This window comes from Scaptodrosophila lebanonensis, unplaced genomic scaffold, assembly GCF_003285725.1.
Source record: "Scaptodrosophila lebanonensis strain 11010-0011.00,11010-0021.00 unplaced genomic scaffold, SlebRS2 tig00000112-arrow-arrow-pilon, whole genome shotgun sequence".
Lineage (NCBI taxonomy): Eukaryota > Metazoa > Arthropoda > Insecta > Diptera > Drosophilidae > Scaptodrosophila > Scaptodrosophila lebanonensis.
Window position 1 is genome coordinate 150,443 of NW_022060574.1, and position 16,840 is coordinate 167,282.

General features: G+C 42.3%; 1 protein-coding gene across 1 annotated transcript in view; it reads right to left on the reverse strand.

The window, feature by feature from the left end:
* The window catches only part of LOC115628194 (mucin-5AC-like), a 73,597-nt gene extending 57,170 nt beyond the window's left edge, over window positions 1-16,427 (reverse strand). The window contains exons 1-4 of the mRNA XM_030524187.1: window positions 16,409-16,427; window positions 16,024-16,349; window positions 3,019-3,287; window positions 1,546-2,069 (exon numbers count right to left, since the gene is read on the reverse strand). Coding sequence (XP_030380047.1) covers window positions 1,546-2,069; window positions 3,019-3,287; window positions 16,024-16,349; window positions 16,409-16,427 — 1,138 coding nt within the window. The remainder of the gene's footprint in view (window positions 1-1,545; window positions 2,070-3,018; window positions 3,288-16,023; window positions 16,350-16,408) is intronic.
* Between the last annotated feature and the right edge of the window lie 413 nt (window positions 16,428-16,840).

Consider the following 16,840-nt stretch of genomic DNA (forward strand, 5'->3'; position numbering starts at 1 on the left):
TTGTCAATCACCGCTTGCATCGCCGGATTCCTCGGATAGTAGCGCTGTTTAATGGGCCTGTCGTCTTTCACGCGGATCGTGTGTGTCGCCACCGACGATACGCCCACAATGTTCTCAAAGCGTGGTAATTCCTCCTGAAGGAACGTGGCAGCCTGAGCAGCCTGTTCATCTGTCAGCGTAGCCGCCGATGGAGCAATTGGCTCTGTGGTCACCAATGCCGCACATCGTACTCTGCGGCGCGCCTGACGCCTTCTCCGCCGTCGTCGCTCACGCACATCTCGCATCTCCAGCTTGTGGCTGCCGGCGGTGAGGGTACCATAGGCCTTGCTGATGAAATCCAGCCCTAGTGAGAGCTCGTCCTCGCAGCCCGGCAGTGTCAACAGTGGTATCGAGATGCATTTGTCGTCCACTGTTATCGCCGTCATCGTCTCCTCGCAAACAGTTTGTCGCGAGCCGTTGGCCATCGACATCGACACCTCTACACTCCGTACATTCTCCCCACCTGGCTTTCTCAAGCGTCGTGCCAGCGCCGGGCTCACGAAGCTGCGAGTGGCTCCCGTGTCCACCACCGCGTCGAGGACAAGACCACCGCAATCCACCCTCAACACCATCACTCGCGAGCGTTCTGCCACTAGTTTTCCTGCGTGGGCTCGCCTATTGGCTGTATGTGGCGAGCCCCCCTGGCGTTTCCCGCTCTGCGGCGACAGCATTCGTTCGCTCGTATGCCCAGCCTACCGCAATCCCAGCAGTATAGTTGTTGCTGGTTTGGGCAGCATTCGTTGTCGTGCCCCGCCATACCACAGCGTTTGCAAGACCGCCCCTGGTGTACCCACGAGCTCTGCATCTCGGGCCCGGTTGCTGTTGTTCGCGCGGGTGTAGTCTGTAAAGGGACAAAGTCTCGCCTGTTTAACTCACCACCAGATATGGGCTTCGTATCCGTTGGCTCCGGACGTCGGATCGGAAACCCCCGTGGGCCCATGAACGCTGGCTGGGATGGCCCTGCCCCAATGGTACAGGCAGGAACCAGGCCCAACTCCTCCAGGTCTGCTGCTTGCCGTTTGAATTCTGCCACAGTATGGACATCCTGATGCCGTATCCTGATATTGATCGCTAGTCGGCTGTTGCGGTAGATGAGCCTCAGCTGCTCCTCTCTGGGCATGTCTGCATCGAGCATCAATTCCAGCATCGCTTGGACGTAGGTCGCAGTGGACTCCGACTCGCCCTGAAAGCGTCGTTGCGCATTCTGTCGCCACCGCTCAATGTGAGGAGCGGCCGGGTACGCTTCTAGCAGTTCCGCGCGGAACTCTGCCCACGACTGGGTCGGGTTTCGCCTTGTGCGGTCCCACGTCAGTACCGCGCCCTCCAGAATGTTTGGTAACATCGGCACCAAATTATCTACCGGCTCCACACTCACTTCCGCTTTTTCTTCTAGCCTGCGCAAGAATGCTCGTGGGTCCCCGCTGCCGTCGAAATGCACTCCCCACTGTGCCACCTCCGTACTCAGGGCTCTCCGCTCCGCTCGTGACATTGTCGAGTGGGCCGAACCAGCCGCGGATGCGGTTGACACGGCCGGCCCGGCCGTCGAGACCATCGACGGTGTGGCGAGGGTCGTCACCACCGTCGTGGCAACGATCTGGTTCGTGGTCACGCATGGCGCCGCTGGCGCTTCTGTCGTATAGGTGGTGGTGGCGGTCACGGTCACTGGTGCAGCCCCAGCTGGTGCTGTTGCCGCTAATGGCCCCGTTGATGGTGTCTTGGGATGCTCGGTCGGTGTTCTTGGCGATGCCGCAGCTTCCGTAGGCGGCAGGTGCATGCCGGGCGAACCTTCCTCTCGCTTGGGGACCTCCAGTTGTGCCTTCGGCGGTACAGGACTCACCGGACGTGACTCATAGCGGGCCGCTAGCAGTTCTAGGCGTAACTGGTGTTTCGGCCCCGCCGCTTTCACAAACGTGGCGAAGCGTGTTCTCAGCGTTTCCACGGTGCCCGCGTCGTCGATCCCAAACTCCTGCAGCAGCTCGATCAGCTCCTCCTTCTTCAACGCTCGCACCCAGCTCGTTCGCGTTTTCCAACTAGCCGCGTGGTCGCGGTCGTGTTTAACCTCACTTTATTTTGGGGTCCCTGCTCGGGCGCCACTTGTAACGTTGCTCTGGTCCGGGTATACTCGTCGGCCAGAGTCGCTTCAAAATTCTTTGTTTGGTTCCCCAGAAATAAAGCGAGCCGCAGTTACCACTCAAATATGATGCTTTATGTTCCTTTATTTCTCAACTCTCAATAGCAGGGTGCGCCTTAATGCGCGTTCATTTCCCTCTCCAACCGAAATTACTCCAAAAAACTCTCTTCAACTTACAACTACTTACACCTACTTAAAAACTACTCATCGGCATCGTGACGACGCGTTACGTAGCTGGCAGCTGTGCGTCGTTACAGCACATATAAGGCTGATCTGACACCAGCATACTTAAGCCCACAAAATATGCTTGCCCACCATTATTGTGAAACCGCGAATACATAGAAATGGTAAATATAAATTGTCATAAGCTAGTTTTAGGCATGGCTATATAAGCCATGAATTGTAAGAATAAAGTCAGTATGCAAGTTATCAAAGAACGGACTGTTACTTTGAATCAATACGGGAATTGCTGACGTCAACTACCAGGTTGAACTACATGCTCACAAGGATTGCCAGCCGGTATCTTTGGTCACTGCAAGCACTCACTATCCGGTTCAGGATTCTGGTGCAGCTCGCTATTAAGTACCGACCTAAATCAAACGTCCTGCGTCGTTTTACTCAAGCGCAATCAGGACAACCGGTGTTACTAAAACCTGCTGGACCACGAGGGTCGGCCACCACGTTCAGGGATGTCCTTCTCCGTGACCAGATGCCCGATATATTCGTAGATTGGTCGCTCGCAGTCGTCGGATACCTCACGCAAGTTGTTCAAGTGCTTCTCGAATGTCTTACCCGCCACCACTATAACGTCGACGTACTCAAATGCATGCGGCGGCAACATCACCGACAGGGCCACCGGTGTCGTTGCTGGTATGGTCGATATTGTTGGGCCGGACGTCGGGGCCACCGCCGGTGTAGCAAGGGCCATTGCTATCGTTGTTGCTATCGTCGTTGCTATTGTTGTGGTTGGAACCACCGCTACCACCGCTTCCGAAGTTGCCTTGGGCGTTCCACCAGGAACTGCTAATGACTGTGCCGCTGCCGAAGCCAAGGTCTCCGCTGCCCCCTTGGCGGCGTTGGGCTCAGCTGGCCCGACGACACAGGGCGCAATGGTGCACTTTCGTAATATGCTGCCAGATTTTCCAGGCGAGATCGGTGTTACTCTTCTGCCAGCGTGTCAGAACGGAACGATCCGTTCTCGTCGATGTCGAACTCGCTCAAGAGCTCGCTCAGTTCGTCTGGCCAGGAGCTTTTTTCTGCTTTGAGGCTTGGTCCTTAATGACAATTGTAACTTCTCCTGCTTGGAATACGGTAGGTGTTGTAGATTATTGATTAGTGGGAACACAAAGCTATTTGTTGCTGGATGTGGTTTAATACGTTTTCCAAATGGGTTTGCCTTCTTTTCGTTGCTGCGAGCCCACTTTTCCGTTTGTGTACGTAACGCTGTATCTCGATTGAAAAAAAGGACATACACCTAATTTAGCTTTCCACAGTGGGAATCGTTTGCTGTTAGGGGAGAGTTGCTCCAAATAGTGCATTTGAGATCGGTGTTTCTCATCTTCTAGGACTTTGCGTAGTAGTTGGTTAGCTAGTTTTAACTGATTTTTCGAGTCAGGTGATCTGAGGGCTTGCCACTCTCGCCGAAGCTTTCTCTTATTGCGTAGCAGCTCCTCAATATGCCTGGAAACACGACTGCTTTTTTAACGCTTATAAGCTGTGATTTCTGGAGTGGAATTTTTTGCAAGCAGTGACATTACAGACAGTAATGCTTCAACTGAGGTATCTATGTTATCTTTACAGGTCATTTTTGGGCAGCCATCAATATGGGAGCTTCGTACTTCCGGTATTTAAGCCAATTTTCTTTTCTAGAAGTTAGGAAGTGTAGGCGCTCCGTGTACTGTGTGTCATAAAGGTGAAGAAGGAATGGCAAGTAATCCGATGATAGATCTGTTAAGTGCTCCACATGGATCTGAGCCTGTGGCACTCTTCTTGTAACAGCGAAATCAATCAAGTTTGGTTGCTTCTTTGCAACTTGAGCGCAAGCTCGCACAAGACAAAACTCTCCATGGCATGCAAGGGCGAAGGCAGCTTTTACCAAAGGGGGGACCAAAATATTAAAATTTGATTAAACAATGCACGATGCATTTAAAAAATAACTTATGCTTATGATCAATGAAAAAACTTCAATAAATCCAACTCAGATCCATTTAAAGGCGAAATAGTGCGTCATAATAATGAACGTGTGATCGACTTTATATGGGCCACGGCACCCCCTTCCCCCCATGTATGATGACATCATGAGAGAGTATCGCAATCTTAGGCACATGTCAGCTCTTGAATCTCCTCCTCCGGCAGGACAGCACTACTATATTCCTCATCAGTGTGTCCTGTGGCCTGAAAGCACCATAACCAAATTGCGTGTGGTGTTTGACGCTTCTAGTAAGAAGTCAACGGCTGTATCATTAAATGATACTTTAATGGTTGGGTGCTTTATTCAACACTTGTCAATTTTCGGTTGAATAAATATGCAATTACTGCCGACATCTCCAAGATGTACAGACAAAAAAACGTGTCTGAAAAAGACAGAAATTTCCAGCTCATTCTCTGGCGAGAAAGCGCCTGCAGTCCTTCAAGTTGAACACTGTCACATACAGGACTGCATCAGCGCCATTTTAGCTGTGCGCTCGTTGTTTGAATTGGCCAATATTTATGCTTGATCTCACCCTGTCACTTCAAATGTCATTAAAATTTGCTTTTATGTTGACGACATGCTGACAGGAGCAGATTCTTTAGATGAGCTTAAGGAAATCTGTAATCAAGTACAAGAGGTACTTGATTCAGAAGGGTTCCCTTTGGCAAAGTGGGTATCATATTGTCAGGCCTTGTTCGGTGATGATGGCAACATCACCGAAAAGGCAATTAAGTTTGACAACTCCACCTCAATTCTCTTACAAGAGTTGTGGCGGGGTTAAAGTAGATTGGGATGAAACTATTCCAACGAGTATGCATACTTCGTGGAATAAGTTCACTGAGACGTAATTTGCACAAAATTCACATTCCGCAGGGTTTCGTGTTGTATTGGTTGGAGAGAGACTCATCCACACTGTCCACATTCGTGGCAAATAGAGCAGCTGAAACCCAAGAGGCTTCTGAGATACTGTTTGGCGTCATGTGCCTACGGACTGCAATCCTGCTGACCTAGTTTCTCGTGGAACTGACATAGATGAAATTGTATCATCACTGTGGCTTAATGGTCCTATTTTTCTAAAATTCGGCAAAAGTGATTCGCCTAATCTTCACCATGTTGAATTATCGTCAGACATTAAGGCATCTGAAGATAAAAAGAATGCGACTGTACTTACAGCCATTCGAACATATGTAGAGTAAAATTCCATATTAGACCTTATGTTGAGACGTTCATCCTTTCCTAAACTAGTTCGAATATTGGCATATGTTTTGCGATTTTGAAAAGGTCGCAGTGATCCCCTAGTTGTGTCAACTTCAGAACGAAGATTGTCGTTTTTTAAGCTGATTGAAGTGCTGCAAGCTGATATATACAGCCATGAGATCACGTCCTTACAAATGTTGGGGCCACTCCTCCGAAGTTTGCAGTCTCTTAATCGCTCTATTCACGAGTTCGAAGACACTGGGATTAAGTTTCGTTTGATTCGAGTAGATGGACGTTTGTTGCATGGTCCAATTCCTTATGACGCAAAATTTCCACTATTATTGCCGCATACGAGAAAGACCGCCCGTTAAAAATTACGTCGCCATGTTTGTTTGTTTTGCCTCGAAAGTCGTTCACCTCGAGCTGGTAATAGATCTATCAACTGGTGCCTCTCTTAACGTCTTTAAAAGGTTCATCGGGAGACGCGGCCTGCCAGAGACAGTCTACAGCGAAAACGCGACCAACTTTGAGGGAGCGAGCGGCGTGCTGAAGGAGTTGACGTCTGCGTTCGAGAGGAGCAAAGACGCCTTGATGGACTTAGCGGCAGATCAAGGGATCGATTGGCGGTTCATTTCTCCCAAAGCTTTTCACCCTCAGAGGACTGTGGGGGGCAGCGGTGAAGGCGGCGAAGGCTCGTCTAGTCAGGGGCGCAGGCAACGCGAACCTGACCAGAGATGACCTGGAAACGCACCTGGTGGACGTGGAGGCGATCCTCAACTCCAGGCTTATGGTGGCAGGCGGCAGCAATCCCAACGACGGAGAGATGCTCACTCCGGATCACCTGCTAAGCCTTTTCTTTCTCCGCCGCTTTCTCAGACCCGGTGGGTGAAGATTTTTTAGCCCGTACGGCAAGCTATGCCCCGTCTCACAGCCGTTCTTGGTCAGAGATTCCGGAGATGGCTGAAAAGAGGGGCTGTTATTAAAGAACATAATAATTTAAACACCTACCAAGGAAAAGGGGAAGATAATTTTTTGTCGTTCTGGAAGCAACTTCGAAATTAAGACGACCTAATTGTAATTGGCAAGGCGAGAATCAACAGTACCTGCAGTTAGTTTGTGGAATTGTTTCTGAACAGACTCAATTCGATCCTGAAGCGTTTTGTACTGCGGATACCAAACGCATGAGCAATATTATAGAATAGGCCGTACCAGTGAACTGTAAAGTAGTTTAGTGATAGTAGTTTAGTGGGGTCATCAAATTCTTTGGACCAACGTTTAATGAATTAAAGAAATATGAAGATTGAAGTTCAATTTGGAATCAAACAGAACTCCAAGATCTTCGACAATAGAAATACGTTGCAATAATTCATTGTTAATCGTATAGGTGACAAGATGAGGTCTGGACCGATAAAATGACATAAACTTATATTTGGAGCAGTTAAGGTGTAATTGGTTAACCAAGCACCACCTCTGCATGCAGTTCAAATCATCCTGCAAAGGAGTGTGGAACAGAGGATCGTTATATGATAGCATGAGCTTGACATCATAAGCATACATCAGTATGTGAGAATATGACAGGATAGAAGGAAGGTTGTTTATAAACAAAGTGAATAACAATGGGCCAAGATGACTTAAGGTACTCTCGAAGTAACACGAACAGGTTGACCCGATCTGATTAGTACTCTCTGGGTCCTATTTTTAAGATAAGCCGAAATCCAAAGCAAAAAATTTGAAGGAAGCCCAATACGATCAAGCTTCAACAGGAGTAGGTCGTGATTCACTGAATCGAATGCCTTACTGAAGTCGGTATAAACAACATTAGTTTGCTCTTTAGCTAGGAGTGCATAATTTATCAATGATGTAAATTCCAGAAAATAACCGACTTACACAGATGGTGCAAAGTGGAAGTAATTATTTTTTCAAATAATTTAGGAATGGCGGACAATTTAGCGATATCTCGATAGTTTGAAATGTCTGCCTTCCTTCTTTTTTTGTGGAGCAGAATAATGAAGGAAGCATAGCTAGAGGGTATGAATCACCATTGAAACTAATAGATGAATACGTCGACTGAAAAAACTTAGGAAATTAGTCAATAATAGCCGAATCATTGCTTGTATTTTCATTATGAAGAAAAAAAGAAGAATGCAAAGCTGACGATTTACGTTTGTAGTTCACAAAATTGTAAAAATGCTTAGGGTCTTGAACAAATTTAGCTTTACAGCGATCAAGATACTCAGTGTAACACTGAGAATTGAGAAGAAGAAAGTTCGATGTGGCTATAGAGCATTTTGAAAAGTCCAAACAATATATCCAGTTAGCTTGAACTTTTTAAAATACCTTGATTTCCTATTCTTTAAATTGGAAAGTTGCCAATTAAACCAAGGAGGCTTAATTGAGGAAGACGGTACAACGCTATAGGGAATGCCGACATCGAAGAGGGAGAAAATGATCTCATAGAAAAAAGTAGACGGGATTTCAATGTCAACGGATTCGTATAATCTGTTGAGCTTATTAAAATCGCCTTTCCGAAAACAACGGCGTGTACTTCGAGGGAGAGGCTTTAGTTTCGTAAAGAGAAATCGATTTTAAATAGTAGGGTGATACGGATTTTCGGGAATAGATAGAGACGAAGATCTAGAGATTATAGCATCTGTGCCCTCGTTTACATAAATTAGGTCAAGCAGTCCATAAAGGTTATTAAAATTTGAATTAATTTGAACCAAAGACAAATCAAAGAGGGAATGAAGAAAGTAATGATGTGATGGTGGAATAAGGTGATTAGAGCCATTAAGGAAAGCCCAGGGAATACTTGGCAGATTGAAATCACCGATCACAATGACGGCGTCATTATCCCGTAAAGAAGAAGAGACTTCGCGGATACAATTTATATCAGATTCGAACGCTATGCTTCTTTAAATAAATTTTTAAGCTTAGATAGACCAAAAAGACATTAAAAGACCTCTAACAATTTTCAACCTCCGCCGATTTAGGCGTTAAGCCTGAAACGCGTACGGTAGCAGTAGTAGCAGTAGCTTTTTCATTGTTCGGCGGAATGATAACCGGCGTCGATGAGACTTCAATTGGACAAAGTAGGGGGGAGCCATCAAATACATTAGGGGAAGTTGACAGAGATAAAACTTTAGAATAAATCTCATAATGAGGAGGTACCGGGAGGGGCAAATGTGGCAAGGTTAAGCCAGAAGGGATAGATGGGTTAACATTTAAAAATTGCGAACCAACCGGCGTTTTGCTGGAGACTCAAATTTATACTTGCTTAGCAAGTAAATTCCCAAATCGAAATCACTGGCCAGGTTTTTGGAAATGTTGTGCAATTTTACAAATTGGTTTTTCACGCTGTTATACATTTGCGAAAAATCAAATTGCATTTCAATACATACCGGGCATGCAACCCGCCGCAACTACCTTGTCATGGTCACGACCGGTAAGCTCTGCACACTTAATATGCCTCAAATTGTCATAAGCATCCTTAATAGTGCAAGATTTTTTGCAGCAAGCCATGTTCAAAAACAAATAGTAAATTACCACTGTGGATAAAAACAGTGTAAAGTACAAGATAAACAGACTGCAAAGACGGGAGAGGCTACTGGCTGCAGCAAAAGCTCTAGCAAAAAAAATGTTAGAGAGCGAAACACAACAAAGTGCGTGGGCGCGATGTACAAAATAAAGTGAATATGAAACCCAAAATAGCAGTGCACAACTGATTATAATTTATAATTTCAACAATTTAAGCTGATATACTTGTAAGGGAAAATTTATCTCGAAAAATAATAAAGTTAAGGAGCGCACAAGAAACACGACTGACTCTCTCAACAGAACTTGTTCTTCAATTGATTGATGAAAAATGTGTTAAATCATTCATTGGAACGTAGAAGTAAAATATTGGAAAGACGACGGTAAGTCTGTGAGTGAGAGCAGTCTTACTCTTATATCGATTATGTAGGTGTCCCAAATTCAAATACTCTGCACATATGTGCAGACAAATTATAGAAATAAAAAAATAAAAAAAAATGTATTTAAAATTTAAATTTAAAATAAACACTAACCAGAGTTATGGAAAATCTGTTATAGTTGTGCATTGGAAAAAAATAACACTAATTCGTCCTTTCTTAAACTTAAAAGAATCTGGAAACCAAGTTTGGTTATATTCTGCTCTTGTACTTGAACATACAGACGGATGATCAAGAATTGATCAAGAATATACATATATACTTTATGGAGTCTGCTACGCCTTCTTCTGTGTGCTACATACATTAGCTCTAAACTAGTTTACCCTTTAAACTTGGTATGAGGATACTTAATCAAAAAATGAATGTAATCCGGCTAAATATTTCAACAAAGTTAAGGGAAAGTCCCTAATATTGGGGTAGTGATGTGGTGCAGCAGGAAACAAATTCCAACGGCGGCTTTTCATCGCAGAGCAGTGCATTATGAGAAAATGTGGCATGAACTTGGAGTGTTCACTGCTGTGAATTTCCAATTTATTTTATGGAGCCACATATTACTATATAGTACACTAGCAGGTATTGCCCGTATTAACCCGGCTCAATATAATGTTTCCAATTGTATTTATTTTGTATGTGCATAACCTACCCATATGTTTTCACCTTATAAGTTACCAGTAGGAAGACATTTAAGGTATTTAAATGAACATTTTCTGTTCTTGACAAAAAATTGTTCAGTAGTCCGTTACATTTTTGTTCTTGCCAAACTATTTCGTTAAACGAACATGACCACTATAACTAATATTTTTTAAAGCTCGTTTTCCCCCCTTTGAAGCTAGAATTTTCCAAAAGCCTTTCTTAGTGTGCTCCTACACTATGATGGATACTATGAAAGGATACTTGAGTCCAAATTTCATATTTTACCGTTTGGGCTGTGCGTTGATCACCAATTAGTCAGGACAAACTGTTTTATATATAGAGATAACGCAACGTTTTAAGATAGACTATGTGCAAAAAAGGGGAATAATTATAAGGGTTTATCCTAATTTTAAATTCACATTTGAGTCTTTTCGTGCCATATTGAGTCAATACGGTCACGCACAAACTCGGAATATGAAACACGGCACTCGTGTCAATGCCGTGCAGCGATGAGCCACGACCAAAAATCACTGACAATTCTCATCTCAATTTGCTAGAGTAAAACTTTCGATAGTTGAAGCCACCGATACCATCAAAATATCGAAGTTTGAATGCTCCGTTATTCGGTTTTTGCTTTACTATCGCTTACGCAGTCGTTGCCTAGCGACGGTAACTGTAAACTTTTGGCGTTTTGCCTTTGCAATTAACATTAAATGGTCAAAACGAAAGATGTGCGAGCCAACAACTTGAAGTTGTTGTTGTTGTTTTGTATGTACATGCTACATACATATACAGGCATACATACATATGCTTGTACATATGTATGTATGCATGGGCACACATAGACACGAACTGTTGCTTGTTGTATGTATGTGTGAGTGTGTGTATGGGATGTCCCCAACTATTTGATATTTGATATACATATGGCAAGTAAAAAACATATTGCTATATTTTAATCGTTGAATGCCAATTTGTTGATATAGTTATGTTGATAACATTACCCAAATTTGAAATCGATCGGACAAAATGTATAACACAAACTATTCATTTGAAAAAGTGAATAAATATAAAAACCCCAATAATGAAATTAAATGCGATATATCGAAAATATCGATACTTGTGTTGATATATCGTAATACATGTCGAATACAAATACAACGAAAAAAAACGTTTGAGAGTTATTGATTATAATACTGTATTCGATTACTCACTGTACACATATGTACATAAATACATACAAATGTATTTGCATGTGTACGGTAACTGTAAACTTTTGGCATTTTGCGTATGCAATTAACAGCCGTAAATTATCAAAACGAAAGAAGATTTGCGAGCCAATAACTTGCTGTTGTTGTTGTTTTAAAAATTTTGATTTGAAAACATATAACACTATTTATTACAATTAAACAACGGTGTTCGATGGCCCACTGCATACATACAAACCTATATATGTATATAAGAATGTATGTACGTACATACATACTTATTGATGTACATATGTACATACTATACATACAGACGTATGTATATATGTATGTACGTATGTAATACATATGGTGCTGGTGTAATTCATAATGCGAAATTCTTTCTAAGGGGAGCAATGTCCCCCCTGCCCAACCTGCGTACGCCCTTGTAGTCCGTTGTCCTAAAAACCCCTTATGCCAAATGTACTAAACAAAGAAAAAATAACATCAAAATGTTTATGTTATAATGTTAATAATTTTTAATTAATTAACATTTCTTGCCCTGTCAGTGCAAGACGAATGTACTTTTATACATATGTATGTATGTATGTATGTACATACATGTGTACAAATGAACATTCACACATTAGTGTCTCACATTTTGCTTTGGCTACTTCAACCGTTTGCACGCAACTACACGAACAGCTGCTTGTATGTATGTATGTGTGTGTGTGTATGTATACTTAGTTGTCCCCAACTGTTTGATATTTTGTATTGTTTGTTCTGCCTGCATTTGTAAAATGCATATTTTAAAAATCGTTAAATGCAAAGTTGTAATTTTAGTTACGTTTGGGTAATATAATACCCAAATTTGAAATCGATCGGACAAAATTTATAACACAAACTTTTCATTTGAAAAAATGAATAAATATTAAAACCCCAATAATGCAAGCTCCAACACAAATTTCGAAAAACCGAGTATGCAGTTTTGTTTGTATTCTTTTATAGATTATAAAAACCGAATTTAAAGTTGATCGATTCAGAAATGCAGAATTTTCAAACAAACTTTGGAGCTACTTTCCCCCCCTTTGAAGCTCGAATTTCCAAAAACCCTTCTTAGTGCGCATCTACACCATGATAGGATACTTGAGCCCAAATTTCAGTTTCCTAGCTTTTACCGTTTGGGCTGTGGGGTGTTGATTGTGTTTCAATTTTTCCACGGAAAACCCCCCCCCCCCCCCTTTTTCATGCCCCAGGAAAAATGGTGAAAAATCAAGTATACAGTTTTTCTTGTATTCTTTTTGAGAGTATACAAACTAAGTTTGAAGTTAATTGGATGAAAATTGTAGATTTTTCATACAAACGTTGGAGCCCGCTTTCCCCCCTTGGCGTTCGAATTTTCCAAAACCGCTTCTTAGTGCTCACCTACACCACTGAAGACAACATGTGTCCAATTTTCAGCCTCCTAGCTCTTACCGTTTGGGCTGTGCGTTGATTGCACATAGCTTTTCGTTTACCGAATTTTCCACCGGAAAATCATTATTATTCAGGCCGCAGGAAAAATATTGAAAATCCAAGTATACAGTTTTTTTTGTATTCTATGTGAGAGTATACAAACTAAGTTTGTCGGATAAAAATTGTAGATTTTTCATACAAACGTTGGAGCTCGTTTTCCCCTCTTTGGAGCTCGTATTTTCCGAAACCCCTTCTTATTGCTCACTTTCACTATAAGAGGGATCTTGTGTCCAAATTTCAGCTTCCTAGCTCTTACCGTTTGGGCTGTGCGTTGATTGCCAATCAGTCAGTCAGTCAGTCAGGACAAACTGTTTTATATATAGAGATGTCATTTTTAGTTATTAATTAATTAAATTTATAAATTAATAAAATTATAGGATCAATGACCGATGATGAACTCGCCATGATGAGTGGCCATCAACGACAGATAAATAATACTTGTAATAATACATAAACGACATGTTAGGATTTTGGCATCCTGTCAACGATACACTATGTTTCCCGAATTGGGCTGTTCTCTCGTGCTTATACTCTGTACATAAAATGCACAAGAGTATATTAGGTTTGCGCGAGCTGAAAAATGTAACAGGCAGAAGCAGGCGTCTTGATCAGCATGACAAGACGAGTCGATCTATGTGTGTTTGTCCGTCTGTCTGTCCGTATGAACACCTGGATATCAGAGACTATAAGAGCTAGAGACACAAATTTTTGACAAAAATGCCTTATGTGTGTACACTGTGCAATTTTTTTTATTTTTTGAATTCCGCCCTTAAATTTTTATTGTTTTGGCTATGAAACTCAAAAAAAAATCATTTTGCGCTTGAATTAAAAAGGTGAATGTTGCATTTTGTACACAACGCCTGAGTTTCAGACCTGAATCCCCTCAATTTGCATATATTTTTACCACTGCGATCCAACATTTTACACCACTGACCAATCTGGTCGTAGCGTACCTCGTTTGTTGCGAAATAGCATTTCTTTGGTAGTGGTTGTGATAATGGACGACTTCGGCAACGGGATTGAACAGAGCCATACATTGATTCAGCCACTTCACTGCGAAAGTTAGGCAGCTGACAAGGAGTGACTCCTTTGTTCAGTCGGTGGTAAAAAATATACGCATTTACCATTGCCATATCCAACACATGAAAAAATATGCGATTTCTCCACTTTCTGGTCTTCATATGTATATGGTAACGATCAATAGGTCCGTTCATCAAATCCACTCCACCAATTTGCCGATTACATTATCTTATAATTATTGGGCAGAGAACGGCAACAAGTATGTTCGAGTATGTTCGACCACCCTTGCTGAAAATTCAATCAAATCAGATCTTTGATTGGCTGCAAACGAGCTCGAACGAGTTGAGTACTCTCAGCATTTTTCTTATGATCGAACTTGCATGAGCAATCTTTCTATTTTTACGAACAAGCACCGGTCTTGATTGGTTTGCTTTCAAACAGTTCAGGCTCGGTCACTTCGAGTATTCTGTTCGTTGCGAACGGGTACCAGCCTTGATTGGTTTGGTTTCTTTTCGCTAATAGTTTTGTCGGATTCTTTAATTTATATGCATATACATACTTGTATACGAAGTTACTATTAAACTAATAGCCAAAAAACAATAGAAAATGCAAGGGCACGTGCACCCGCCGATATCATTGATCATTTCTTGCACGCAGGCAAAAAGTTTCGGTCACCGCCGCTCATTCTGAGTCTGCAGTTGTAAGTCGAACTGACTGGTTGGCGAGCGTTCGTTCACAACCGGTCATTGCTTGCATTCATGCAAGAATTTTCGGTCACAACCGCTCACTTCTGAATTTTTGCAGTTGTGAGTCGAACTGACTGGTTGTTGAGGGTTCGTTTAAAACCAATCATTGCTTGCATTCATGCAAGAAGTTTCGGGCACAACCGCTCACTTCTGTGTTTTTGCAGTTTTGATTCGAACTGAGTGTTCGTTGAGGGCTCGTTCGCAACCAGTCATTGCTTGTCACTATACCCAAATGATATAATCATACCGAGTATGGGTAAATACTCGAGTATGACCGAAAATGTAGTACTCGTTGCAGTTCTCTGTTATTGGTCATTCTATCTCGATATTGCCTTATTTTTTTGATCCCATTTAGTTACTTTTTGCAATTGATTATCTACTTTGAGACAAGAATGTTTGAGTGGCAACGTTAGAAGATTCCAAACGCATAGAACGGTAGAGATGTCCATACCGAAAGCTGAACCAACAAACTCTCCGGAATAGCCACGAATAGCATTTTTTGCACCAAGGTCAGAATCAGGTGACAATTTTCAGTTTGGAACACGATTAACTCGTACAGTCCCCAAACTGTAAATGCCACTGCTCTGAAGATAGCAAGCCAAGTGTAGAAATTAACAAAATAGATTATATTATTGACGTTGCCTGGAACATTTTTAGAAAGTCTTACAACGACATTGGATGCAGCGCCAAGATCAAGAGCGTTCTCAAGTATGACGTTATCTCCAGCGCCAGAATAAATTTCGAAAGCATATGAGAGTCCGGCCGAATTAAATATAGATGATAGTTTTGTTCCCCATTTATAAGGTTTAGCTGGCATATACTGGCGGGTCGAATTGCCTTGCATTTCTTTCGGTCACATTTCCTCATCAACACACAAGCTTTGGAGCATGGGAATAGTTTGAAATCGTTTGTTAAATGTTAAATCGGAATGGCAGACGAATTATCGTTAAAATTCAGTCTTTTGCGAATTTCATCAAACCTTTTTCGATTCACTGAACTCCTTACTATTTCAAACGAATATTTTCCCCAATACGAACGCACATTTGGATATCGATAGACCGACATGAAGAGCATGATGACAATAAAGTTTCGAAGTTCCACTTTCGTTGTGAACCGAGCCTGTATATCTTTTTGAAGGGCGTATAGGTTAATTTGCTCAGCCTAAAGGACTAAAAAAAAATAAAAAATTTAAGATGACGACTTTTATCAAGTGAGCAATTGCGGAACTACCCGTTCATTTAGAAACTCATCTGTCAAAAAATGTGAAGCATTCACAATAGTTTAAGTGAAATGGCATTTCCTTTTGGCCTTGGAATACGAGCTCATTCACATGGAGACATGAATGTTTCTTTTTCCAAGTAAATGATTTGAAAATGGGGGAAATTGTAAACTCATTTACATTGGCGAAAAGACCAGCAGGTCCATAATCCTCGAATTCCAGCTCAGTAAAAGGTTCACGTCGACGTTTGTTGGATCGAGATTGCATAGCAATGGAATCACCTGTTGTAATGGGTGGAATTGGAGTGGAAGCGGCTGGAGCTTCTTCCTCTGATGAAACAGATGCAGCTGGAGTCGCCGGTCCAAAATCATCCAGGATACTCAAATTGATTGCATTAATTAGAACATCGGTTGAGTAAATGCAGTTGCTTACAAGCGTGTTAGAAATTAAACCATATTCAGCCTGATTCTCATCTTCAGAATCGAAATCTTGTTCATCTGCTGTATCTTAGTCATCGGTTATAATTTCATCCATTATTACTGCAATCTCATCCCCTTCAAATTACTCAGTTTTTTACGCGACATTACTGTTTGGTCAAAGCAGCGGGCGCAGGCAGCGCAGTCGTCCGCAGCAGACGCATAATTATTCATATATACAAATTGTACGTTGCTCTGCGAAGCAAGAAGCGCTAAACGTTTAAAAACTCTTATAATGTTTGCTTTGATCGCGCTCAATATTTGCTCTCTTGGTACATTTCCTTTTGTTATCCTTTTCTTAGTCTCTGCAGCTGCCAGTGCAGCTAACGCTTCTCATTGTGCTGTTGTACGAGACAACGACCTTCTACTTTTGCGCATATTGCTTAAAGGCTCAACTATTTGAGTTTGTGGCCTCTTAAATTCGTGTATATTAGTTCGGTTTATAGACAAACATAATTGGCCCTGCGCGGCAAAATATACATATGTACATTTAAAAAGAAATCGTTCTTGTTTTAATTGTC